Source organism: Lygodium microphyllum, chromosome 16 (assembly GCF_053477565.2).
Source record: "Lygodium microphyllum isolate KBCC chromosome 16, Lygodium_microphyllum_v1.1.10, whole genome shotgun sequence".
Classification (NCBI taxonomy): Eukaryota; Viridiplantae; Streptophyta; class Polypodiopsida; order Schizaeales; family Lygodiaceae; genus Lygodium; species Lygodium microphyllum.
The window spans coordinates 71,670,755-71,698,388 of NC_141150.1; the positions used below are offsets into that span (position 1 = coordinate 71,670,755).

The following is a 27,634-nucleotide window of genomic DNA, read 5'->3' on the forward strand; positions in this document are numbered from 1 at the left end:
CGAGACTTCCCAAGACCTTTGGAGAAAAATAGAAACTTGCCAAAAGAGGGAAGACTAGACCATAGAATTTTTTGCTATGGAGTATGCTAGACTTTGGGATCATTGGAATGTATCTTTAGGCCCAGGAGAGAGAGCCCCGAAAATGTTGAAAATCAAACATTTCATTGAAAATTTGTAGGGAGAAGTAAGGACAAAAGTGGAAATTAAAGAACCTAGTACTTTTGAAAAAGCTGTGATGATTGCCATAGAAAAAGAGAGGAAAATTGAGAAAATTTAAAAAAGAGAGTCATTTAGAACACCTATTGAAAATAGAGACTGAAATTGGCAATGACAAAACTTTCAAATGTTAACGAGACAAAATGCCCAATTAGCACCAGAGATTGAGGATCAATTGTCTGGCCAATTACAAAATATAAGATTAGGAGTTATGAGAGGAAGACCTTGGGGAAGAGGGAGTCAAGAGATGACAAGGTGTGACAAACATGACTGCGAACAAAAGGCTCATTAGCATCTATCACCATAACATAATCCATGGAGAGCACAAACCAATCAAGCTAACATTTCTCTCTACTAGACCACTGCAAAACAGGTTGTGGGGTCTATCCATCCTGTCCAACATCATGGTCATGGGCCACTAGAGCATCATCTATTGCAAGCTATCTAGTTGGTTGTACAATAATAAGGGGCTCCTCTTGAAATATCACCATGTGTACCTCAAGGATATGCTCAAGCTGCAATATATTTTCTCCCCATAGAAAATAACATCATGGCCGCAAATGCCCTTATTAGCGTACGAATCCCATAGGCAATAGCTCGTCTTACATGCATCTCCATAACCAAGAAAGATTTTTACAAACTTAAGATCTAGCTTATTGCACTTATCCTTGGGAACATGGCAAAACTCCTAACAACCAAAGACATGTAAATGAGTATATAATCAAGGTTTTCCAAACCATATCTTCTCTACAATTTGATAGTCAAGAGCAATGCATGGGGATCAATTAATCACATATATGGCAGTAGTAACTACCTCAACCCAAAAGTGCTACAACAAGCCTGCTTATCTAAGCATGCTACGAACTTGCTTCCGAATTGTCCTAGGAATTCATATGCTTAACCATACCATTCTAGGGTGGGATGTACGAGGTGGTCAACTAGTACTTAATATCCCTCTTATCACAAAAGTACACAAAGACTTTAGATACATACTCATCTCCGTTGTCCGATTGTAGGTATCTTAGCCTATATCCACATTGATTCTCAAAAAAAGCAAGCCAACATTGAAATGTAGCCAAGGCTTCTGATTTCAACTTTATGGGATATGCCCACACCTTATGTGAGTAATCATCACTGAAAGTAACGAAATACTTCACACCACCTAACAACTTGCAAGGCATAGGTCTACAAACATTAGAATAAACAAGAGCTAAAGTCTCATCCATGCGCATAATTCAAGACTTCTTATGCGAATCACGATTCTACTTACCATAAAGACAATGATCACAAGAATTAAACACTTAATAGTTGAGGGGCAAAAGATACTACAAAGGGATAAGAATTTTCATTCCCTGTCAAAGGCGGCAATGTCATAATGATACATGTGGTACTACAGCCACTACCAAAACATGGTTAATAGACCCATATACAAGTAAGGGATAAAGAGTGCCAAACTTGGCACCTCATGCCAAGACAAGCTTCCCATGGGTAACCTTTCATGAGAAATCTCCAAAGAATACACCATAACTTGTATCATCCAATTGACTAGCAAAAACTAAGCTTTTAGGCAAAACCAAAACATGGTGTATATCATGCAAAGTAAACATACTATCTCCAGCTAACTGCAGTTGGACATCTCCAATACAAATAATATCCAATGCCAAGTCATTACCTAATCTGACAAATCCTGTCATGCTGTGATAGGAGTGAAACCACTCTTGATGAGAAGTAATATGAAATGAAACCCCTAGATCAATCAACCAATACTGAGCATAGGTGGACAAGACATCAACCAACTGGGAAACATCAAGAGAAGAAGCTGCAAGTTTTTTTATCATCATTAGAATCAGTCACCACAACATTAATCTCTTCAATCTTGATGCTCAACATGCTAGGGACAATGTTGCGATCATTATTCTTTTCCTATGCTTTTCCCTTTCCCTTTTGTTTATACCTTCATCACACATTGTATCACACTATGATCAAATATGACCTTGCTTCCTATAATAATGTCAAGTCAATACAGACTTATAGCCACGTGACTTATTATAAGACTATCCACATGACTGAGAACGAGACTACTCAGAGTCTCTTCCACGGCAGTCATTACTGCTCTTACCATTATTGCCTCTGATTGTCAAAGCATGAGAATTATGAGAAGCATCAATATTCTTTCTATTAACCTCTTCATTCAAGAGTGCACCCTCTACATTCTACAATTTCAGCCCATCAGCAATCATATTTGCACACATAGCAGTACAGAATGTGTCCCATGACTCAAGCAATGTAATCAACAAAAAAGAGAGAGGAAGATTATCCTTAAAGTCAATCCCATGAGGAGACGAGTGGCTAAAACTAGAATGAAAGTCATTTAAATGGAAAAACATAGAAGTCTTCTCCATATGAACGTCCATGAGTTGCTTCAACCAATCTATTTGAGAGGTAGGGCTCTACTTGTCATAGACATTACGAATCTTATACCATAAGTCCCATGTGGTTTGCCCTTTAGAGACAACATTATAGAATATTGTAGATTTACATAACTCATCCAATTTAGCTCAATTCTCTGCATCAAAGCATTCAGGCTTTACACCCTCATGTCTCAATGGCTTAATTTGCAATTTCTACACTAGAACCTGCCAGATTTGTGCCTTTCAATAGCTGTAGTTTGTGCCATCCAACTTGTCAATGTTAAAGATAGCATTGTTATTTGATCCACCAACCATAATGTAATAAATGAAAGCACATCCAAGGCAAACAAGCTGTTGTAAATGAGAGCAAAATAGGCCAAAATCGAGACCAAGATAGTGGCCAAACAGATGAAATCAGCAAAAAGTAGGGCTGTCCACTACTTGCCAATAAATGACCATCAAGTCAAAGCATAAGCCCTTATAAATGATGCATAAACTTGCAATTACAACAACTACCAAGTATATTCTGCCAAAAGTGGGATATGTACAAACCACTAGCAATCACTAAGCATGCAATTCGTATCAAGAACTATCAAACTCAATGTATTAGAGTGGAATACATCCAATAGGCATAACTGTTGTGTATGTAGTAGGTCTCAAGGATAATGGGAGAAAACTACCATATACACAACTGACTAAGCAAGTGTAAAGAGGCTCAATACACAGCCAAGTAGTGAATACATCACTAACAACAACCTAACAAAGATAGGTGCTGACTCAAAGCATAAATAAAATCAGCCCACTAGGCAACAACTGCATCCAAATAGCATCTAGAGAGCATAGACCTAACTCAACCAAGCCCCATAGTCTCACAGAAGTAAGCTCAACTGCATAGACCCAAAGCTCTACTCAAATCCAAAATATCCAAGTAGCTCAAGTGACTCTCAGTAGAACAAAACCAAATGCCAAATGAGCAATGCAAGCTCAAAATATCAAGTACATGGTCATTAGAAATCTAAGATATATCAAGTGTAGAGCGGAGAGCATAACATCAGAGTAAGTCTTCAAGCCCGTAATGTCAATGATCACTTTAGCAACTAACCAAAGCTCCAATACATGTAGCTTAGCTCAAATGCAAAGCTCAAGACATTCCATAAGCATATCCAGGTGCATAGCATCAATGTCATACATCAATACATCTATTGGAGTCCCTGAATAGAATCAAATAGCACAAGGCATAATCTTCCCTGTGTAAAATCTTGCTGCCCTATTACTATAGCACTTAGATGATAGTGAAAATTGAGCTATTTCAAGCTCAAGTCATCCCTCAATGATCTGGCATTAATATGTGGGCATACAAGCATCAATAAAGCAATACGGGAGCCACAATATGTGAGAAGACATTGTTTCAGGTCTGTTACAGCAGGTCTGCTATTCATATACAGAAATAACAGAGGTTGGGAGCTCCAAATGGTGTCCAAGATGCAAAATGCCGATGTTGAAGAGCTGGAACAAGAGTGCCAAAGTGGCCTAGAGATCACAAGAGCTGTAGGAGGGAGCAAATCTGATCAGAGACTGGGCAACAGCAGGAGCAAATCATGCTGCTGTTGCTGGCCCTGTTGATGGCTTGACTGTGGTAAATGGGATTGGGAGGGCACTTAGAAGTGCTCACGGAAGCCTCTATGGTGCTTGAAAGAAGCCCACAAAGCTAAGAAGGAGCGGGAGTGACAAGCTTTACCTCTTCAAGTTGAAGCCATGGCTAGCATTGGTGAAGAGTTGAAGCTTTCAAATGCCGACTGAGACAAAATGTTGGGTGAAGCTCCTCGACCTCAGCTCTAATACCAATTGAAGGGAGAAGCCCAAGTGAGAGCACAAGCAAGCGAAAGCAATGGAAGAGTGATCTATGACAAACGGAGCAAGAGAGCAAGAGAGAGAGAGAGACTCAAGATGTGTGAACTTCAACAGTCACAATGTGTGACTGGCCTTTCCTTATTGAAATGTCACTAAAAGAATAAAAAGCACAATTCTGTACCCTAGCTCTATGAGAATCTATCTCCTTGTGACATGCATTCTGCTCTAGCACCATAGGGATCAGCTTCTCCCAAGCAATACAAGAGGTGAGAAATCTGACAAAAGTCTCACAACAAGGCCTTTTCGAAGCCATGATTTGCCCTAGGGATGCAAGCTTATCCCAAATCCCCTCCATCTTGTTGATGAGGTCCTTCATCATGAGGAAATCTACAATAAAGAGGTGTAATAACTTCACCTCCACAGTCATCCAATGTTAGAACATTTGAACCTGATATAAGGATGCCAATCGAGGCAAGACCTCTGCTCCAATGCAGATACATCTTGACTCTTAAATGCACAAGAATAGAAACTATACAGCTCAAAAAGAGGAATGAGTGGGCTTGGGTGTTACGCTGATCCCACAAAGTCCAAGATTGTTCCAACATGGGGATCCATAGTGGGTCATTGATAAGGGACTATGACGAAATTCCATAGGTCAAATGAACCAAGGATACACTCAACTTTGCATGACAATAGAGAATAGGTATCTAGCTTTTGGGGGGGGGGGGGCGGTTGCACAGGGTAGGACAGGCACTTGCACATGTGGTGCCATAATGGCCAATCGTGCACTTGAAGCACTGATAAGAAAGTGGTTAGGAGGGAAACCAGTCACAGTCAGCCCGTCAATCCGCGCCTCAATCTCTGTCTGGATCTCAGCAGTTTTTGCAGCAATCCTCATGGTCACAATGATTGGAACCCTAGTCTTCTCAATCTCAATCAAAAGATCAAAAGATCATGATCTTGGCAGTCTTCGCAACAATCCTCATGGTCACAACAATCGGAACGGCCATCTTCTCAGTCTTGCTTGTCACTTCAGTGGTCCTCACAGTCCCAATCCACATGATCCTGCCAATCATACTGATCTACCATATATGTCCTTCGATGAAACCTGCAAAATGCAAAGAAAAGGGCTGCTGATGATGAAAACCCAACCTCCAAACGGATGGCATAAGCCTGTGTGGGGCCTTCAAGATTCAGAAAATTTATAATGAGATCCAACTTTCAAGAAAGTATGTGATGCAGTCAACCACTGCGCACATGCAACCCCTGTGCAGCTTGCAAAGGCATACCAGAAATGAGGATTGAGATAACCCCCTACTCAAGAGTTGCAAGAGGCAAGGTGACAGAATACTGGTCAAAGAAGAAACCTGCATGCAGAAGACCATGGTGAGAGGACACTGCACCCACACACTGTAATGCCTGCACCAAACCTAATCCCTTTGTTGAATTATGACACCTCAAGTGACATAAATCTCTTCAAGTTTTGCTTGTGCATCCTTGCATTTACGCTTTCAGACTCAGTAAAGAAGAAGACTCAGACTAAATACTGTATGATCTGTCAATTGCTGGAAACAAGATGCAATCCACTCGTTTAAGAGTAAAAATATCATTAAAACAGGTTTCTTGCTTGTATGTCTATGCGTTTGATTTGTCATGGGATCATAAGGTAGAAAGGTAAACCCTTGTCATACTCTTATTAGTTGCAACTTATGCAAACCATCATAAAGAAAGATAATTCTGAATGACAAACAAATATCCCTGGCTAAAATTATCTGCACGCATTCTAATTACAGTGACAAAAGGTTGATATTAATGATACATAGCAGATTCAAAACTGAAATTCCAGATCTACTTATTGAAGCTTTGCTTCTACAGAACTGAGTACTTCACATGGCAAATCGAATTAACTGAACAAAACGGAGGTTCTTCAGTAGCACATTTCTGAGGCTAATGAGCCAATAACCTGCAAAAGGCATAAGGCACAAGCAAACACGATAATCTTCTTGAAAAAGGTTATTCATCTGAATCTTTTTCAAAAGGAATAACGTTTTTGACAAAAGCCATTCAGCTGAATCTACTTCCAAAACACTAATCAGAGACCAAATAGTCTCTCTCAGGTTTTAAGATGAGCATCAAAGCAGTGCATCTTTGCACATCATCCATAATATGATAAATTCGAGAAAGTGCTAAACGGAATATACAATTGTCACTAGAAAAGTGTTAGATGGGCTATACAATCGTCAGAAATCTTCTCATTCTTGAATAAAAGCGACCATCAATAGAAGGCAAGCTATGCAAAGGTCTGGAGTCAGCACAGATGGTTTCTATGATAAAAAGATAAGTGTTCCTTGACCCATTTTTTTTCTTAAAGCTGCATAAATAAACAACAGGAGAGCATGCCTGCAAATTATGTGTTGTAGAAAAGCTCACAAACTAGCATGGATTCAAAAAATATCTGCCCACATAAATAAAAATATTTGAGGGGACCACTTTATAACAGCACAAGGTTGTAACAAACTGCTACAGAATCACAAACCTCTTCTGGAACAGACTGAAGTTTCCTTGTACCCAAAGACCCTCCAGCTGTAACTGTAATTTCCCAATGCTGGCAGGAAGTTTGGAACGCCAGTTGCCTGAAAGCCCAAGCCTGCGAACCTGTGCACAGATGACCGGACAAGCAGCAGAATCAATCTCCAATCAGCAAACTACAGACAAGTCATCAAGCTCAAGCACATGAAAAAAAAAACCACAATAAAAACTATAGCCAAAGTGTCAGCGATATAAAATCACATTATTGAGGGAAGCTCATGCAAAAGAATAGAAATACAAACCAACGTGACTTTATAAAACAGTAAACTATTGGCACAAGCTTATGAAGTCTCTGTAACCCTCATCGGCTGCCTATAATAACTTGAATATTAATCAGACTTCCAGATCCAAGCTTATGAAGTCTCTGTAACCCTCATTGGCTGCCTATAATAACTTGCATATTAATCAGACTCCCAGATCCAAGCTCAGCTATGGCTTGTAAGGGTACCCTGTAAAGGAAATCCTAGAATTCATCAACTATATGACCCTGTCAACCAGCAGCCTTTGGAACATCAATGGACTAGAGCTGGTCAAAATGCACTTGGAATAGCTTGTTTGTGAAATGCCTGGATATAACTTGCAGGTCAGCCTTTATAGGGAATGTGTGCAGCTATTCTTGACTATCAAAAGATAAACTAGATATCTTTGAAATCCAACAAAGTGTTTTTGAACTGGATTCAATGGAAATTGCTTGAAGCAAGATGCCCAAAAATCTCTTCACCTAAATCCCAAGGAGGAATGAAGTCAAAATACATGAAGTGTGTTGTAAAACACACTAGTCTCCAATACAACCAAGGCAGAAATTATCCTCCTGTTCCCGTTTTAGAGCAGTATATACGATGTATACAAGCAAACATTGCTGCACTCCAGCCCATAGGAAATCGTGGCACCTGCACACTCCCACAATCCTTGCAATAAACACACTACCTTGTCCAGGGCAAATCAACACTCAGGCTCCAGCAATCCATACTGCGAACCTCTAAAGCCTCCAATCAGGAAGCAGTGAACCACAATCTCAGCATTCTCAGGCATTAATACATGTGAGTGTGCACCAATTAAGTTGAAGACAGGATGATAATGCAAAAAAGATGATGGGAGGGCAAAGAAAAGGCCCTTTATGCTCCAGGCAGGCCCAAGCAGTCTTGACAGGGGCAGCTGGCTGCCACATATGAATCAGCTGCCTATGTGCCTGGTATCCACCCACCACATCATCAGACCCCCACATTGTAGGCCCATCCTAGGTCCTAGCAGACAGATGATTTGACAGGGGGGTTTCCCAAGCCTGACGCAGTGAATCTCATGGGAGATTCTGGTGATGGTAAGAGATAATAGCCTGAATCCTCAAATAATCTCATGGGCACCACTTGGCTCAAGGATAAGGCCTCCCAACTTTGCCTAGCATTGTGCTTCTAGAATCTACCTGTGTCAGCCCTAGATAGTCTTCTACTAGGTGGAGCCTATACTAGTAATAGTCAAGCTTGTGTTGGCGGTGTTATTGTTAACAGACGTGTCTTTGTGTCTTCTTCCAATCTGGTCATCCTGTCTGTGAGCCTCGGTCTCAGTCAAACATGGATTTTAGGAGGTCTGACATAGTCTTTGACCATCTCTTCGTCTTTCCTAGGCATGTTTGGTGGAGGTGCTTCCTATCTTATAGCTGTCTCAAGCCTCTAGCATGTCCACAATGGGTAGCATGACAGGGCAGCCTGTATTTCTTCATCCATGCAGGCATGTCAGCCACCTTGGGCAGTGCAGACAATTACCATGCAGGCCGGCGTACTTGGGTGGCCACATATGGGCCTGGCATCAGTTTTTTCAGGTCCAACCTGCATCAAGGCAGGTCAGCCAGCAAGTCGGATGGCCTTAGGCCTATAGCCTGCCCCTCTCCACACTCACCATACTTGCGTTTAGTCATCTAGCCTCCCTTATCATCATTCATCATCATCACCTCCCTCCATCTATCACCCTCACTAATGCATCTCCACAAGTGAAGGGGCTGACAGTTGCAGCATTGTAATCTGTGTTCAATCATAGTTATTCCTTCGCTCACCTATGTTCATCTTGTCTACTTCTCTTCTCACTCCATATTCATGTTTTCTTTTCCAGTGTGCACTTGCACATAGTACAATTTGCCAATGTGAGAGGGCAGGCATTATTGAAGTGGTGGAGAATCATGCTCAACTTGCTGTCTATTGTTGCATTTTCATCAATAGGGCTGCATTTTCATCCAGGTCCCAAGAAGGGCTCCAAGTGGTGCATTTCAACATCGCCACCATCATCTTCCCTTGTGTTTGCAGCCGTATGCCTTCACCTGCTGCTATTTGTGTTGCCAACTTCCCTACAACCTATGTTTGCTAATGTCATCATCTATTGAGGTACTTTGCTGAAAGGCAACATCCAGGATTGTTGACATCATCATAAAAAGGAAGTCATCATCCGATCAACATTGGTTATGTCTTTTTTGTAGATCTCAAAGGAACATCCATGACAAACAAGTATGATTAGCAACATTGAGTGGATCACGAACCTAGGGAACCACCAAAGTGACAACCAAGATCATGAATATCAGTGTTTTGACCACCATAACAATGAGCAGCCTAGATGTTGACGCGAGGTGGATAATGATGACACCAAATGATGTTGGATACACTAGGCTGTAAAAACATGGGTCCCATCAGTCCCTGTGACAAACAAATGATGCTAAGTGATGGAGGAGGAGCCAAGCTCCAAAAATGCAAGTCCCAGCAGCCCCTGTGATAGAGAGTGATGAAATCACTGACATTCGGTGATGTAGACTATCACTAGAGGCTAGGATGCTAACACCAAGCTGGAAATGATGACGCCATGCAAGGAGAAGGCCTCCAAACTGAAAAACGTAGGTGAAGGTGGAGCCTAACAGAGAAGGGTGTTGACACCAAGCAGATGATGGTGATACCAAGTGGAAAATGCTCCAAATGCAAGGCCTGATGATGGAACAAGGCACCTGAAGCAGAAGAGGAAGGGTAAAGGCAGCCAGAGCCACGAACTGCAATGTCCTCCTGAAGGGGTATGAGGGTAGTGGAAGGGACTAGTGAGAGAAGGGAAGTGATGGTGGTGACCGAAGGTGGTGAAGAATGATTGAAGAAAGTGGGTAGAATGAATGAAGTGACTGCCTATTTATAGGCATAACCTATCTAGGGTGGCGCACCACTATGTGGTCCCCCACTAAAAAAGTGGCCAAAATGTGGACACCGGCCCTTTTTGGGACTATCAATACGAAAATGTATAAACTAAAGAAGTGGTTTCTCAACACTACCTGTCAAGCCCAAAAAGGAATGAAGAAAGAGGAGCAAACTTGAGAGATATGATGAAGAAGAAGAGGATTCTAGAGATCCAAGATTTCCACTTGAAAGGTAATCTATAGTAAGGACCAGTAGACGAGATGATCTGTAGAGCCTAACCCCGCCTAGGGAGAGAATCCACTGGCTTCGTAACTCCATGTTGTAAGGAATTTGAAGGTGCCATCACCAAGTCGCGGTGGGGCCTCCAAGGCCCCGATCTAGGTGGTCTCTGAAGATCATGGGTATCAATGGAAGAAATGACTGCTCAAAGATAACCATCCCCAAAGAGTAAATGGAGGGTGGGGTGGCAAACATCAAGATGAATAGGTTCCCCCCCTAGAGGGTGGAGATGCAAGGGCCCCCTCTAAAGCCAAAGAAGTAGAAGCTTGCTCTAAGGGCAAAGAGAGTACATTCCCTTCTAAAACCCCCCTATGAGAGAGAGGGAATCTAAAAACTAAAGGATCGCGAACTCTGAATCATCTAATGACAAAGGAAGTGCCACCAATCGTGTCGAAGAAGGTATTTGAGGTATCGAAGATATCGAATAACTCCCAAAGGTGGCCTCTCGAACTTGAGTGGTCGAGGGTGGAGAAAAGGGAGGCTCAAGCTGCCAAGGGTGGGCAACAGCCATTGTCTCTCAGTGGAGTGGATGGTGGAGCTGAAGTAATGGAGGGTGTCAAACAATCATTATCTCTTTAAGGAGTGCACTACCAAGGAGACAATATCCAACACTCACTATCTCTTGAGGGAGCAGACTACAGAACCGTAGGTTATCTATGTGGCATTCATGAAACCCTAGAAGAAGTAGAAGCAACCTCCTTAGCGCATTGCAAGGGTCGCAAGGAGGCCCTGGTACTAGTCAATGCTCCTGTGACTCAAAAGGGATTAGTGCACATCAAATGCGTCTTATTGCCTTGAGCATAAAAATCTGAAAGACAATGTAGAATAAATTTTGTGGCCTAGAAGGGAGAGGTTGCACAACAAGTGCCTGGGGGTAGATGCATATACTCTAGCAGGATAGGGAGCAAAGGTCCATGGCGGCAAGCATCTGTGGAGGTCCCAACGATATTGGAAGAGGAGCACCCAGTGATATGTCCATTTGCATGTGGAGAAGTCATAGCATCTGAGTGTCAACCTATAAAAAGGAGGAAGGGTGGGTGGGAGAGAAAGAGAAGGGTATCTCTATCTCCTGGTGATGCAATGATATGAAGGGGAAAATCAGTAGATCATACCGACCTTGCACTTGTCTTTGCCTTCTCTGATGAACATGGTCTTTAGCTCTCTAAGCTCCTACGCTTTGATACCATGTCAAAAATAATAGGTATGCTTTAACACTGTGTCAAAATAAGCAATAGTGCAGAGAGACAGTAGGGTTTGCGGAGAGTAACACAAAGTGTGTACATCAAACATTGAGAGAGAAGAGAAACTTAGAGACACAAAAAGAATACAGAGATGATGCATTGAATCATGCTATGAGAAGAAAAGATGATACAACGAAGCCGAAGCTCAAAAGATAACTGCACTGTCCTATCTGAATTAGGCAATAGAACCTGTAGGAATTTGCACAGTGAAGGGTGCGAAACAAGCAATGGGATATTGAACTAATCACTAGAAGGTGAAAGACAGTTGTCAAGGAAGCAAATTGCAGTCCTTTGATACCATCAGAGATGTGGAAGATGATCACCAACTATCAAGGGAGTGAACCGTAGTCCTCTGATGCCGAGGAGTGACTTGGATAGTAAAATGCAACTCCAGAGTATTGGAGCTGTCAAACACAGGGAGAGCAGCCTAGATCTTGATGCAAGGTGGATAGTAATGACACCAAATGATGTTGGATGAGCCAAACTGCAAAAAGGCAGGTCCCAATAGTCCCTGTGATAGACAAGTGACACCAGGTGATGGAGGAGAAGCCAGACTGCAAAAACACATGTCCCAATAGTCCCTATGATAGATGAGTGAGGAAATCACTTGCACTCGGCGATGCAGACTATTGCTAGAGGCTAGGATGCTAATGCCAAGCTGGAGATGATGACGCCAAGCAAGGAGAAGGCCTCCAAACTGAAAAACGTATGTGAAGTGGAGTCTGAAGGAGAAGGATATTGACGCCAAGAAAATGATTGTGACACTAGGCGAAAAATGCTTCAAATGCAAGGCGTGATGGGGAATAGAGCACCCGAAGCAAAAAAGGAAGGGTGAAGGCATCCATGAGCCACGAACTGCCATGTCCTTTTAAAGGGGTGTGAGGGTAGTGGAAGGGGCTGTGAGAGAAGGGAAGTGATGGTGGTGACTAAAGGTGGTGAAGAATGAGTGAAGAGCGTGGGTAGAATGAATGACATGGCTACCTATTTATAGGCATCAGCTTTCTAGGGTGGCGCACCACTGTGTGGTCGCCCACTAAAAAAGTGGCCAAAATATGAACACCAACCCTTTTTGGGGCTGTCAGTGCGAAACCCTAAATGAAGTGTGTGAATTGAAGAAGTGGTTTCTCAACACCGTGGTCACCAATCCACAATTGGCAACCATGGCACCACCTATTGACATGGTTGGCCTACCCTTAGTCTCCACTTCTAAAAGTTGAATGGGACAAACTACTCTCTCTAGTCATGCAAAGTCTAATGCATCCTCAATACCTTCAACCTCAATGAGTTCTTCGTCATTGTCCCTGACCTCCAAGATGTAAGCAGCACCTCAAGATGACTAATGTAGGAGTTTGAGATGAAGACCGCAACAAACTCACAAGAAACACTAGCTAAAGGAGTCACCAAAATGATGGGCACCAACTAAGGATCACCATGGCAAGAGCCGAATGAGGTGCTCAATGGATGGAGATTGGGACGAACTAGGGTAGCCTGCAAAATGAGAGATGCAAGCAACCTAGCACACTCTCTATTTATAAATGAGGAACTAACCAAAAATAGGTGAGTTTGCTTATGGGACATTGAAACTGTGAGTGTGAAATTGAGTTTTGGAGCTATTTAATGACCTAATGAAGGTTCAATGTGTAATGCAACTTTTTGAGCTCATCGCCTCCTCATGCACAAAACTGAAACCTGAAAGAGATTGCAAGCATAACTTACCTTGTGTGTATCTCAAGACATTCCACACCAAGGCAACCAAGTGGTCGATCAATGGGTGCACATCAACTACCCAAGAACTTATCAAGACTCAAAGACAATTGTTATCTTACCTTAAGAGTTGAAAGGGCCACCCCAGAGAGGCCAAGGCACCAAACAAAGGGCACTCATCATCGGCTGTGTTGCCTAGAGACCTACTAGGACCTGCAAAGTTGATATTTAACTACTTTGAACCTTTCTTTTTTCCCCTTTAATGTGGCAATTCCCATGGGCACAAAGAGAGATGGTTGGCTCATAAATCGACAATAGAGAGCATGTACAAAAGTCATCCACAAGAGTGTCGACGATAGAGGAATGATGAAGAAGGATAAATGATGGAGGATGTAACCATATGGTCGTGGCAAAACCATAGGTGGAGATAGCTCAGGAGGATTTGATGTGAGCAAGGTGCTCATGTGTGCTCTATACAATGAGATGCAAAGAGTAATACCACTTGATGAGAATGCAAGGTACCACATGGATAGTATCCATTGTGGGGACATTATTCACTTGCCCAAGTGCCTTTTTACAAACATGATAATCATCCAATGAAAAGGATAGATACAACAAGAAGAAAGGCCAATATCAAAAGTAATGTTAAGACCTATAGATATACAAGATGAAATGTAGAAATGTGGGCCATCTTGTGGGCTATGCATTAATGCTCTTTGATCCATGATCAAGATTCCCTAGGCATTTAAACTATCATTAAATGCAATTGTTGCATCTAGTATCCTATGCACTAAGTGACACTAGGGTTAGGGTTTATTTTAGAGTTTCTTATGATGGTTAAACCATTAGGGTTGCATTTTTATAAGTTAAAGACACTTCGTGCCTCATTTGCATAAGTGTGGCATTATTCAATGTGATTAGCTTGAGGGTTGTACTCTCTTTCACTCATTCATACACTACTCATTCATGTGATCAAGTATCATTGTGCATTGATTAGTTCTTTCATTCTCGTTCATTTTCCATTAAATTAATTGCACGATTGCTCCATGCCTAGGCTAACAATGCTATCAAATCCACTTACCTTCATTGCCCTCGCCACTAAGCTCCTCTTGCTCCACCAGTTGTCCTATGAGCCATTGCCACCGCACTAGCTCAACTTTCTGGCAATTACACTCTATGTTGCCATCATCATTGCTCATCTACATTGATCATCACACCATGATTCACTACCTGGCATTTGTTTCCCCTATGGAACTGTTGCCAGCCTATCTGCACATGTTGAAGTGCCACCTGCCAAACCACAATGTTGCCTAGCCTCATCATTCTACCTTCATCCTTACCACTCCTATTGTCTGTTGTCATGCCACTGACTTGCTGCGTGTTGTCCTATCTATCACCTTTGCCTTGTCTAACTCGTCACCACATCTAGTCACTCCCTCCAGCTAGCCACCCCTTTCACTAGATGTTGTCCATGTTGTGCTACATTGCCATCCCTATCGCATCTCCATCTTGTGGCCTTCGCATTAATGCCCTTTGATTCATGATCCAAGCTCCCTAGGCATTTAAATTGTCATTAAAAGTAGTTGTTGCCCCTAATATCCTAGGCACTAAGTGACACTACTAGGACACTAGGTGACACTAGGGTTAGGGTTTATGTTAGGGTTTCCTATGATAGTTAAGCCGTTAGGGTTTTATTTTTATTATATAAAGACACTTCATGCCTCATTTGCATAAATGTGTTGTTATTCAGTGTGATCGCCTTAGAGCATTGTACTCTCTCTCACACATTCATACACTGCTTCTCATTCATGATAAAGTGTCATTGTGCATTGATTAATTCTTTTATTCTCATTCATTTTTCATAAATTAATCGCGCAATTGCTCCATGACTAGGCCAACAAGAAACCCCCTCTTAACCATGGATATTCATCCTAAAGATGGGGAATGTAATGTCAGAATTTACATTGTGCCAAGTGTTAGCAGTGAGTGCAACAATGAAAATGTAGAAGACTACTATAATAGACAACACAATGCAAGAGAAAAGAGAATACAAGAACAATGCAAAGAGAAAACTCAAAGATATGCTCGAGAAATGGAATCCATATACCAAACACAAGATAGTTGCATACAACAGTGAGTCACTAGAGTTATGTGGGCACTGGCACTAGCTCCCTCTCTCCAATGAGACCTGCATTGGATGTCTACAAGTGGATGATAATGACTAAGGAGGGAGCCTAAATGTATAGGCATAAAATAATACCAATAATGCATCAGATTTGCCAACATAAAATGATCAGAATCTCATAAATAAGACACAAAAAAAACCTAAAATACTCTATTGTGCCCAGCCCTTAAACACAAATGTACAAACCCACTCATGAGCTTACTAATCTACTAACACCCTCTTAGATCATGGGTGATCTAATACAATACAATGATACAATGATAATAACTTATCATAGTTCATACGGCAAAGACCACCACTGATGGTGATTTTTTTGATGAGCTGAGAGTGAATGAGCAGTAGAGAGAGAGTAGAGACCAGTAGAGAGGATCCTTCATGATTTAGTGGCAATGAGCAAACCATTCGGCTAGGAGATCCTTCATGAAAAGATCTGTAGGGTTATCATCTGTATGTACCTTGACAATGCTCAATGCCCTTGCTGTCAAGTACATCCCTGATAAAGTGATACTTCACCTGTATGTGCTTTGTCTTTGCGTGAAAGATAGGGTTCTGTGCTAGCATGATAGCACTCTGACTATCACAATGGAGGATAGGATTCTCTGTAGTAATACCAAGCTCTTTCACCAGACGTGAAAGCCATAAAGCCTCTTTGCATGCCTCCGTGGCAACCACATATTCTACCTTTGTAGTAGAAAATGCAACACACTTTTGCAGCCTAGATATCCAAGACTGCTCCTCCTGTAAACATGAATACATATCCTGAAGTAGACTTCTTGTAGTCAGGATGGCCAACATAGTCTGCATCCGTGAAACCGACAATAGATAACTTCTGCTTACCAAAACAGATACACAAATCCTTTGTGCCCTTAAGGTATCTCATGATACCCTTCACTGCTTCCCAATGCTTTTTGCCAAGATATGCCATTTATTTGCTAACCACTCCCACTATAAATGCAATGTCAAGACATGTAGCAACCATAGCATACATCAAGCTACCGACGGATGAAGCATAGGGTATCTTGGTCATTTTAGCCTTTCCATCATCTAATGTAGGGTTGTCATCTGCACTAAGTTTCACATATGGAGTCAATGGTACACTAATGGCTTTCCTCCCCTCCATATTGAAATACTGCAAAAATTTCAGGACATACTCCTACTGTGACAAATAAAGAAGACCCTTTGATCTTTCTCTTAGTATATGCATGCCAAGAATGTGATTTGCATCACCAAGATCTTTCATATCAAAGCTATTGTGTAGACTCTACTTCAAGGAGTCCAAGGCATGAACATCCTTGACTGCAATCAACATGTCATCCACATACAAAACCAAGAGGATAAGATTGCCATATGCTACCTTCTTGGTGTATAAGTAGTGATCAACTTGAGAACGATGGAATCCCCCAGATTGCATGAATGTATCAGATTTGTGATACCATTCTCATGGTGCATGCTTCAGTCCATAAAAGCTCTTGTGGAGTTTACATACCATGTGCTATTTTCCCTTTGCAACAAAACCATCAGGCTGTTGCATATAGATCTTGTACAGATCACTATGTAAGAAGGCAGTTTTTACATCCATATGTATGAGTTCCATGTCCTTAGATGCAACCAAGCCCAAGTAGTCATTTTGACTATAGGAGAAAAGATTTCATCAAAATCAATTCCATGTTCTTGCTTGTACCCTTTAGCAACCAAGAGTGCCTTGTACTTGGGCAAAGAACCAGAAGTGACTTTCATTTTGTAAACCCATTTGCAAGGTAGCACTTTTTGTCCTTTTGGCAAATGTACCAAATCCCAAGTGCCATTCTTCATGAGGGATTCCATCTCTGATAGCATTACTTTTTGCCATTTCTTACTATCATGTCTGTCATTGCTTCTTGGACGCATGATGGTTCACCACAATTTATTAACATGACATAATCAACCACATAGTTTACACCAAGAACAAATCTATCTGGTTGTTTTTGCACTTTGGTCGACCTATGGACCCAGTGACCAAAATTTGTTGGCTGTTCAGTCTACAAATCTGCATTAACAGCTTGCTATTCTATAGGTTCAGCATGTTGTATAGCTAGTTCAGGTTGTTCTAGAGGCACATGTTCTTGCTGAATTTGTGGGACACAATGGGGAAGATCGTGCCGATCATTTTCAACATCATTCCTTGCATTTTCAGGGACATTTATAACAGGTATTTGTTGTTGTCTAATGGGCATTCTTTGTTGTCCTATTGGTACATCCTCTCGGAATACAACCCTTCTGACCTCCTCTGTTATTTCGGGTTGTTTGTGCATGCGATCTTCCCAAAAGATGACATCATTGCTACGTACCACTTTTCTTTTCTCGAGATCCCATAATCGATACCCCATCTCACCTTCATCACCATATCCTAGGAAAATACATTTACAGGACTTTGGCTCAAGTTTGTTGCATTCTTTCTTGCGAATGTGCACAAATGCCTCGCAGCCAAACACTCTTAAGTGAGCATACGAAGGTGGCTTGCCCGACCACTCTTGTTAAGGCCCCCCCCCCCCCCCCCCCCAGGACCTATTTGGTGACCGATTAATCAAGTGTACGCCTGTCATAACAACCTCTGTCCAAAATCCATGGGGTAAAGCAGTATGTGACAGCAATGTACAGACCTTGTCATGAATTGTCCTATTCATATGCTCTGCAACACCACTTTGGGGGGGATTATGAGGGGTAGTCATCTCCCTTTTAATCCCTTTGCTATCACAAAAGTCTTGAAAGGCTTTGGACACATATTCCCCACCATTTTTAGAGCGAAGGTATTTTAATGTCTTGCTAGTCTGATTTTCAAAAAGTACTAGGAAATTTTTAAATTTATCTAAGGCCTCTTCTTTCCTAGGAATTGGATAAATCTAGAAATTGCATGTGGCATCATCGACAAAGGTAATGAAATACTTCTTCCCCCCTAAAGATAATCCTGGCATTTGACATATATTTGAATCTACTAACTCTAAGGGTGAAAACTTTAGAGAAAGAGATTTTTTTGTGACCTTTGAGCATGTTTACCATAAATACAATGATCGCACTATTCAAAATTAGCATACCTCAAAGACAGTAAATAACCCAAACGAGAGAGCACTTTCATTCCAGGTTGACTCATGTGTCTCAACAACTAGCTATGCCACAAGAAACACTTGGCGCTGCTCAGTTATGGCGACTACATGGTCATGCACACTACATACATGCAAAGGATACAATGTATCACTTTTGGACCCCTTGGCAACAATGCGCAAACCCTTATATTTTTTCCATCTACTATCTCCAAAGGTGGTGTGATAGCCTTCATCATCTAGTTGCCTTGTGCTTATCAAGCTCTTCTTGAGCTGAGGTACATGCCTCACATTATGCAAAATAAACACGAAGCCATGCTGAAATTCCACTTTCACACTGCCAATGTTTGCAATTTTACATGCATATTTATCCCCCAAATGGGCAACACCACATACACCACCATTGTAGTCAGAGAACCACTCGTGATGTGGTGTGACATGAAAGGACGCACCTAAATCAAGTATCCAAGTGTGTATATCATCCTCAAAATCTGCAATCAATGCATGAGAACTCAAAGAAGAAGCAAGAAGTATATCACCATCACTGTCATTATCTTGAGTGACTACATTAACCTCTTCTATTTTCACATTGCTCTTTTTGGCAAGCTGGTTGTCCTTGTTTTCAGCCTTGTTGGCTTCAGTGTTTTTGTTTTTTCCCTTCTTTTTCTTCAATTGAAAGAAATCATGTTTATAGTGTCCTTTTTTGCCACAATGATGACACTCCACATTTTTTCCATGAGATTTGCTGCGTGCTCTGTTTTTAGAACTGCTCTTGTACTAAAATCTGCCTCTAGTGTGTAATGCATTTAAAGACTTTTTTGCTGAGTTATTTTGCCTATTGAGTTATTCCATCAGCAAAGAACTCTCCACATTAGAGTATAACAATTGAGCATTCAAATTACTCAAAGCTGTCCTAAAAGTATCCCAACTTTCAGGCAAAGTACATAGCAAGAAAGTGGCTTTGAACTCTTCATCAATATGGAAATCCAAAGCAATCAGCTGACTGAAAATTGAGTTAAACTCATTCAAATATACAAACATGGCTGCACCTTCTTTCATGCAAAAGTCCATCAGTTTTTTCAACCAATAAACCTTGGTAGCTACACTTTTCTGAGCATACAATTCTTCAAGCCTTTGCCACATTGCATATGCTGAGTTCAGCTTCTCAATGTTAAAGAGCAAGTTGTCTAACACTGAGAGCTCAATGGTAGAGCAAGCAAGCTCATCCAAGTCATCCCACTCGTTTTGTTCCATGTTTGTTGGTTTGATTACCTTTATTTTGATGAGCTTTACATGTTTCTTCTGCACCAAGACGTTGTAGCATTGTTTTCGCCAAATTGCAAAATTATGTGTACCCTCAAGCTTCTTAATGTGCTAAAGATAACTACTGTCACTGTTTCCAGCCATAATTTGCAATCCCAAATTGACTAACTAGTCACCAAAGTCAAGCCCAAATGTGACACAAGTAATCACAGTACACAAGATTACTACTGTCACTGTTTCCAGCCATAATTTGCAATCCCAAATTGACTAATCAGTCACCAAAGTCAAGACCAAATGTGACACAAGTAATCATAGTACACAAAAGCCAACAATGCAAATCCCAAATTGCAGAAATTTAAAAATTGCATTGCCATAGCACCTAGAAAGGGAATATGCCTCCAACCCTGTTGATTGGGTCATCCTGTTGTAACCCTGCATTTCTCAATGCAGTATTGATATGTAGCCCTATATTTCCATCACGCTTCGACTTAATGAAGGCACCCTCTCAAGAAGCTTAGATAGGAACTCATGAACTTATTTCTACTCTAAAATCTCCCTCCTAGTCTCTTGCTCAACACAGCCCTCGAAAGAGATGAAGTCGAAAAGAAACTTCCCTACAACCTAACTATGAACAACCCATCCTTCTTTCCATCTCCTCATGGTAATGTAGCTGCCATTTAATAGCCCAAAACACTATAGTTGCTCTTTCGATTACTAGGCCCCGACTCTAAACAACAGCTCTAGTAGCTACTTGGCACAAAGTTGATTAACTTCTCATGCTGCAGATGCATTCTCTCTATAGTTATGGGCAATCATGATGGCCTCAAAATCTCATGTGCTTCCTCATGGACCACTAAGCCTTCCCCCGAGCTCAACACTGTAGCTTGCCTTTCAGACCCACATAGTAGACCTCAATTCAATCACCTCCCCTCATGGGTAGCCTAATAACAACATATCACCAACAAGTGGGTTCCCCTAGCCCTCTTCTCCCCTCTCTTCTTTCTTCCGCCCAACCTTCTCTTCATGATCGTCTCTCTCTCCCCTCTTTTCTTGAGGTCTCACTCAAAGACTTCTAGGCTTCACATCAATTCACCTTTGGTTTGTCTTACTTCTCTCTCTCTCTCTCTGTCTCTCTCATTTTTAATTGCTATTCTTACTTGTGCTGACTTATTTCAACATGGCTTCGCTCTTTGCTTCCATGCTTTCTTTTTCTCCCCTTAGCCTCTATTTATAGAAATCAGTTGGCAGAGAGAGAGAGAGAGAGAGAGAGAGAGAGAGAGAGAGAGAGAGAGAGAGAGAGAGAGAGAGAGAGAGAGAGAGAGAGAGAGAGAGAGAGAGAGAGAGAGAGAGAGAGAGAGAGAGAGAGAGAGAGAGAGAGAGAGAGAGAGAGCGAGGGAGGGAGGGAGAGAGAGAGAGAGAGAGATGCCTACTTATATCATGGCATCTGAGTTGTCAAGAGGTGGCATGAGAGAGAGACAAAGACAGAGAATATCTTTTAGATCATGATAGAGGAGGGCCTAGTTGTCCTCAAATGGAAGAAGTTCAATCCAATTTACCTTCTTTATCTCAAGAGAATGAGAGAATGAGTTTAACTTGCTTTCTTTATTATCAAGAGGGTGGGATGAGTTGTCGAAGGAAGGGGGTTCTTTTTTCCCCCCCCCTTCAATCTCATGAAAATTGGGGGGAAGGAGAAAGCAATGTCAATTATAATAGGGGGTGTGGGGAGGGGGATCTTCTTTTTTCTTAAAGATTATATATATATATATATATATATATATATATGGGGGGTCATGAGGTTGCTAGCGGCACAAACCTCCCCCCCTTTGCTTTTACTCCTTTTTCTTAAACTCCCCCCCCCCCCCCCCCCCTTCTTCAAAAGTTTAAACTTAAAATTTTAACTCAATAAAGCTTGCTTCATACGGAAGAGGGTCAGTAGTTCTCGAATTGATTCTTCAAGGCTTCATGCATCTGATGATGATCAAGTATGTGTGGATAACTATTTTTTAATTTATGGATTGATTGTTGATTGTGAGGCTCGAGATTCATACATAGATTTTTGTTTTAGAAGTTGGGACATACGCAGAAAAGTATCTATCTTCTCGATCGAAAAATCAACAACTATAAGTGGAAAATATATTATTGCTAGTGTACTTGGCATATTACATCCTCTTCCCCTTGGAGAATTTGAGATGTCCTCATCTCAAGAAGACTAGGGTTTTGATTTCTTTTGTAGCACAACTTATTTCATTGAGGGGGATGGGTAGTCTTTTTCATGGGGCAAGAGGTGAGTGGGGTGTTGTGCTACTTTGAAGGGATTCAGGAGTGCGTCCTTGCGTAAGCACCAAGAAATATCAAGTGATATGAGGGATTCCTTGCCCGATGGGGGGAGATAACATGCTAGACTGCTGAACTGCATCGGCACTGGGCCGTGTCGCGTTACCGTGCCGTGTCGACCTCCGTGTCGTGTTACCCTACCGTGACGTGTTACCTTATCGTATCGACCTCCGTGTCGCATTGGGCTATGCTGTGCTGTGGTGCTGTGACGAGTTGGGGAAAGCGTGTTATGTTGTGCCATGCTATGTTATGGTGTCATATTGAGTTCCAAGAGGCGTGATACGCCGTGTTATGGTGCCGAGGGATGTTGGCATGATTTTTGGAGTTTATCACACTTGGTATCAGAGCTAGACCCTTGTGACGCTATGGTGACGTCCTGAGGCGGGGGGGATTAAAATATTCAAAAAATAAAAAAAATTTCCAAAAAATTCAAAAAATGGAGAAAGATAAGAAAAGTGGGAAAAAAGTGAAAAGTGATCAAAAAGAAGGGGAAAAAGCACAAAACAAAGCTAAAAAGCGTAGAATTGAGAATTTGTACGATTCAAAACACAAAATTTTGGCAAGATGGCATGATTGTGAGGATGAACGCAGGATTTTATGGGCAACAAAGGTGAAATGACTGAAAAGTGAATACGGATTTTCGAAGGGGGAAGAGGAGGATTTGGAAAGGAGGTTGAACAGAGTAAAAGCTAAACAAGTTGAGTTGAAAGGAGAACTGCAGGTGCTGAATGGCAGGTTAGAGGAATGGTATGAAGATCATAAAAGGGATACTAACCTTGAATTGCTGTAGGTGGAATGACAATTGAGATTGGAAATCATTGAAGAATATGGCGAGATAGTGGCGCAAGGGGGTATGCCTGATGAGAAGGAAAAAAGTATGAAACCCCAAGCAAATCAAGAGAAACCAAGCGCTCAATGCATAAAATGGAAACTGAAAGTGAGACAGATAGTGAGAGTAGTGAAAGTGAAGTGGAAAAAGGAGAAAACATGAGTGCTGCAATAGAGGCCCAGTTGGCAATGACTGAAAAGATGATCTCGGGGGGACAACTGAGTCACGCTCAATGTATTAACTTACTACAGCTGTTGAACACATTGAGAAAAGGGTTGGCGGAGCAGAAAGGAGAATGTGGAGTAACGACAAAGCCACCAGATACCATAAGTGAGTCAAATGATGAGTCAACAATGGATGAACCGACTGCCTGTACAGATGAGCTTTACTTCAACGAGCAGATAAATTGGGAGGCCAAAAGGCGAATACGACAAGAAATGATGCAGGATGCGCAACGGATGGAAAGGGAAAGGGCTCTAATAGAAAACAATCCAAGCCAATTTGAAGATGCAATCGAAGAGGATGAAATGTGCGGGGTGAGTCAATGGAGAGAAGAGGAGTGGGGGGTGAATGAGCCCTACCACAAATATTGTGACCAACCCGAAGAAGCCTACTTTGGAGATCAAGAAGAAATGTTTGAAGAGGGTAACTAGGAAGAAAGGAATCAAGAATGGGCTCCAGATTATTATGCACAATCTCAAAGATCCGAGCATGAAGTACAGGGCAATGAGTGGTGGCAAGGGGAAGGAGAGGAGGCCTACGGGCCATATTCTTATGAAAGCGGCCACGAGATATGCCAAGCGGAGCAATGGTGGGCCGAAGGGCCATATGATGAGAGGCAACTTGAACTCGTAACGGAGCGGGCGAGTATAAACAAAACCATGACCATAGAGTCTCCAGGAGGATGAGGGGACGCTTGCGGGCTGGCTTTCATGTTTGATGCAGTGCTTATCGAAGATTGCGCGGAAGAGGAGATGGTCTATGAATCAAATCTTCTACCAGATGGAGTCATCTTAGAGGAGCACGGAACAGGGAATGAGGGCAAAAGAGATAGATTCCAACTTGAAGTTCCCAATGAATTTGAAGTGTATGAATCCGATAAGGATAGGATTGAGGAAGTGGATGATGTTAGCGCTGAAGACTCCTGCACCTGGAGGGAGTATAAAGAAATCAGGGCAAAATATGCAGAGACTCCTGCACCTAGGGGGAGTATAAACAATCCAGGACAGGATGGGCTAGAGACCCGTGACTTAGAGGAAAGGGATGAGGAGAGACTCGTGAACCGTGAGGATAAACTAATGGCCGGCACAATACTCGTGAGCCGCAAGGATAAAGAAACGGCCGTGGGTGGAGAGTGCAGGGAACAGGATGGCATAATACTCGTGAGCCGTGAGGATAAAACTAACGGCCGGCACAATACTTGTGAGCCGCAAGGATAAAGAAACAGTCGTGTGTGGAGAGAAGGATGAAGAGGATGGCACAATACTCATGAGCCGCGAGGATAAACTAATGGCCGACACAATACTCGTGAGCCATGAGGATAAAGAAACGGCCGTGTGTGGGGAAAGGAGTGAAGAGAATGGCATAATACTCGTGAGCTGCGAGGATAAACTAACGGCCAATACAATACTCGTGAGCCACGAGGATAAAGAAACGACCGTGTGTGGAGAGTGTAGGGAAGAGGGTGGCATAATACTCGTGAGCCGCGAGGATAAACTAACGGCCGACATAGTACTCGTGAGCCGCGAGGATAAAGAAACGGCCGTGTGTGGAGAGATAGGAGGGGCTGAAGAACTCGTGAGCCGTGAGTATAAACAAACGGCTGTGTGTTGTGATAGATGGGTGGATGAAGTAGATGGTGAGACCAGTGGGATGTGGGGTGACAAGAAGAGCTGTGCAGAAGAAGGGGTAAAGACAAAGGCCTGTGTTGAGGAGCAAATTGAACCTCACGATGTTTCAATGGCTAGGGTGGAGGGGGAGATGACAGAGTCGACTCCAAAACCGCAAAAGACTAAGGCAGTGAGAAAGGGGAATCATGTACACTTTAGTGAGGAGATACAAATACATTCTTATAAAACCAATGAGCAAGAAGACTGGACTACATCAGTTGATTCCAAGGGAGACAAGACCTCATACAACAAAGAAGACAGGGGTACTGGGGTGCCCCTCGTGTGGACAGACAATGATGAGTGGATTTTTTGGAATGGGACTTAAGTCACGGAGGTGCGTGAGGCTGGGGACCCTGTGCTTCGGATGAGAGTGTCTGTCAGGGAACCCACTTCGACCTTGAAGTCTACTAGCGCATTCAAGCCCATTCCGGTCTCAGGACCAAAGGGGTGCAACCTGCTGGGTGACATCATTGTGGTCGGATGGCTTCATGATCGAACTGAGTAGGTTGCGCGGAGGCTTTACCCTCCAGGTTTGCAAAAGTAGATCCGGCTCAATGAGGAGCTTAACACAAGTGCCGAGATCAGGTGTGAAGGCTTGGTCTCAACCTGGGTCACTAAGGTCTATCCTGGCATCAAGAGGCTACTATTCATAGCCAAAGAAATGGATCTGGCTGTAAGGGCAAGGCGGCATGTGAAAACCTCGCGTATCGACTTGTATAAGCTATTATGGTCCCACTTGCAAAATGAGGCCGTACAGGGCCACGTAGAGGTGGACACAGCAAGGGAGTTGACCCTCGCGCTTCAAGCTAGGCGGTTTGATGGTCCTTATCAAGTCCCTCTAACTTGTACGTAGGTGATTCGGCTCAACCTGGCCAAGCAGGGCCTTTTAATCCAAGTAGGCGCAGTTTGGCTACCTAATAGCAATGGCCGCTGCATGTATTTGCGCATCAATGAAGTGAATCAGGTCAGAGAGGGCCGACACAAAAGCGTTCAGCACGAGTGGGCAATCAAGTCGGATCTAGCCAAGCAGGGCTTATTACTTCTCCACACCTCCTCTGTATAGAATGGTGCAAAAAGGAGAAGGGTAAAACATGCAGGGACTATGGACCGCGCTAGGAGGGCGCATCGACATTCAGCTTCAAAGACTGAAGGCATGTACTTTACAAAAGCATTCCCGAAGATCCGTGCCAGACAGGGCACTTCAAGGAAAATGCGAAGGGCGAGGGATGGCGCAGTGAAGTGGGACCGCATTTTCCGAGCTAAGCATTACTCAACCTTTGTGAGGAGACATCCTACTGCAAAAGGCGTGGATCCACGTAGCCCAACGAAGACTAAGGCGCGAAGCAGAGGACTCCTTCATGCAGGAGCAATGGACAGAACAAGGAGAGCAAAAAGGTACATGGCCTTCAAGCGCATCACCATGACATCCTCCAGTAGCACAACAAAGAAAGATCCAGATATAAAGAGCACAATGAACAAAGGAGCTTGCGACACCGACACCACACTTTAGCATTGGATAGATCTAACCAAGTGGAGGCGTCATAAGGCAGCTTGTAAGTATATTTGAGAGCATAACTATGTAGGGGCATTTGTATAGTTACCTTCACTTTTTTGAAGCTAGGTATGAGCGTTGGGTTTACTCTTGTAAATAACAAACTTTAGTACCTACTCAACTCGAAGTGGGTTTCAAGTTTTTTGTAGGGGGGGTGTGTATAGTGGGGGTACCTTCTACTAGAGGCTTGGCTCTCCTTGGGCGCATCGCGGCATGGGGCCATAGTGCGTGTCGCTTGGGCATGGTTAAGTGGCTCGGGGCTCCCACCAGGAATAGGTGACTGGGGATGGTGAGTGCAAACAGTGAGAGTGAGGGGGATGGATAGTCTTTTTCATGGGGCGAGAGGTGAGTGGGGTGTTGTGCTACCGTGAAGGGTTTTGGGGGTATGTCCTTGCGTAAGCACCAAGAAATATCAAGTGATATGAGGGATTCCCTGCCCGATGGGGGGAGATAACATGGTGGACTATTGAACCACGTCGGCGCTAGGCCATGTGGCGTTACCATGCCATGTCGACCTCCGTGTCGTGTTACCCTACCGTGATGTGTTACCTTATCGTGTCGATCTTCGTGTCACGTTGGGTTGTGCCATGCTGTGGTGCTGTGACGAGTTGGGGAAAGCGTGTTATGTTGTGCCATGCTATGTTATGGTGTCATGTTGAATTCCAAGGGGCGTGATACGCCGTGTTATGCCGTGTTATGGTGCCGAGGCATGTTGGCATGATTTTTGGAGTTTATCACACTTGGTATCAGAGCTGGACCCCCATGACACTATGGTGGTAGACCCACATAGTAGACCTCGATTCAATCACCTCCCCTCACGGGTAGCCTAATGACAACATATCACCAACAAGTGGGTTCCCCTGGCCCTCTTCTCCCCTCTCTTCTTTCTTCCGCCCAATCTTCTCTTCATGATCCTCTCTCTCTCCCATCTTTTCTTGAGGCCTCACTCAAAGACTTCTAGGCTTCACATCAATTCACCTTTGCTTTGTCTTGCTTCTCTCTCTCTCTCTCTCTCTCATTTTTACTTGCTATTCTTACTTGTGCCGACTTATTTCA

General features: G+C 42.8%; 1 protein-coding gene across 6 annotated transcripts; it reads right to left on the reverse strand.

Annotated features, from left to right (window-relative positions):
* Nucleotides 1-5,281: 5,281 nt before the first annotated feature.
* On the reverse strand, nucleotides 5,282-8,132 carry LOC148022974 (uncharacterized). 6 transcript variants are annotated; one of them, XM_087695160.1, is made up of 3 exons: nucleotides 7,995-8,132; nucleotides 7,015-7,133; nucleotides 5,282-5,586 (listed from the first exon to the last, which is right to left on the reverse strand). In XM_087695160.1, the coding sequence occupies exons 1-3, from the start codon at nucleotides 8,033-8,035 to the stop codon at nucleotides 5,561-5,563; spliced, it is 186 nt and encodes a 61-aa protein (XP_087551286.1). In that variant the 5' UTR covers nucleotides 8,036-8,132; the 3' UTR covers nucleotides 5,282-5,560. The 6 variants fall into 6 exon arrangements, with proteins under 6 accessions (XP_087551286.1, XP_087551281.1, XP_087551282.1 ...); XM_087695155.1 differs by lacking the exon at nucleotides 5,282-5,586 and adding an exon at nucleotides 5,593-6,441; XM_087695156.1 differs by lacking the exon at nucleotides 5,282-5,586 and adding an exon at nucleotides 6,460-6,849.
* Nucleotides 8,133-27,634: the final 19,502 nt, after the last annotated feature.

Excerpts from the sequence above, each read along its gene's own strand:
- LOC148022974 (XM_087695155.1), bottom strand. The coding sequence starts at position 8,035 with ATGGATTGCTGGAGCCTGAGTGTTGATTTGCCCTGGACAAG. Across the intron at positions 7,134-7,994 it reads GTTGATTTGCCCTGGACAAG|GTTCGCAGGCTTGGGCTTTC; the intron begins GTAGTGTGTTTA and ends ATCTGTGCACAG. Across the intron at positions 6,442-7,014 it reads TTCAGTCTGTTCCAGAAGAG|GTTATTGGCTCATTAGCCTC; the intron begins GTTTGTGATTCT and ends TGCCTTTTGCAG.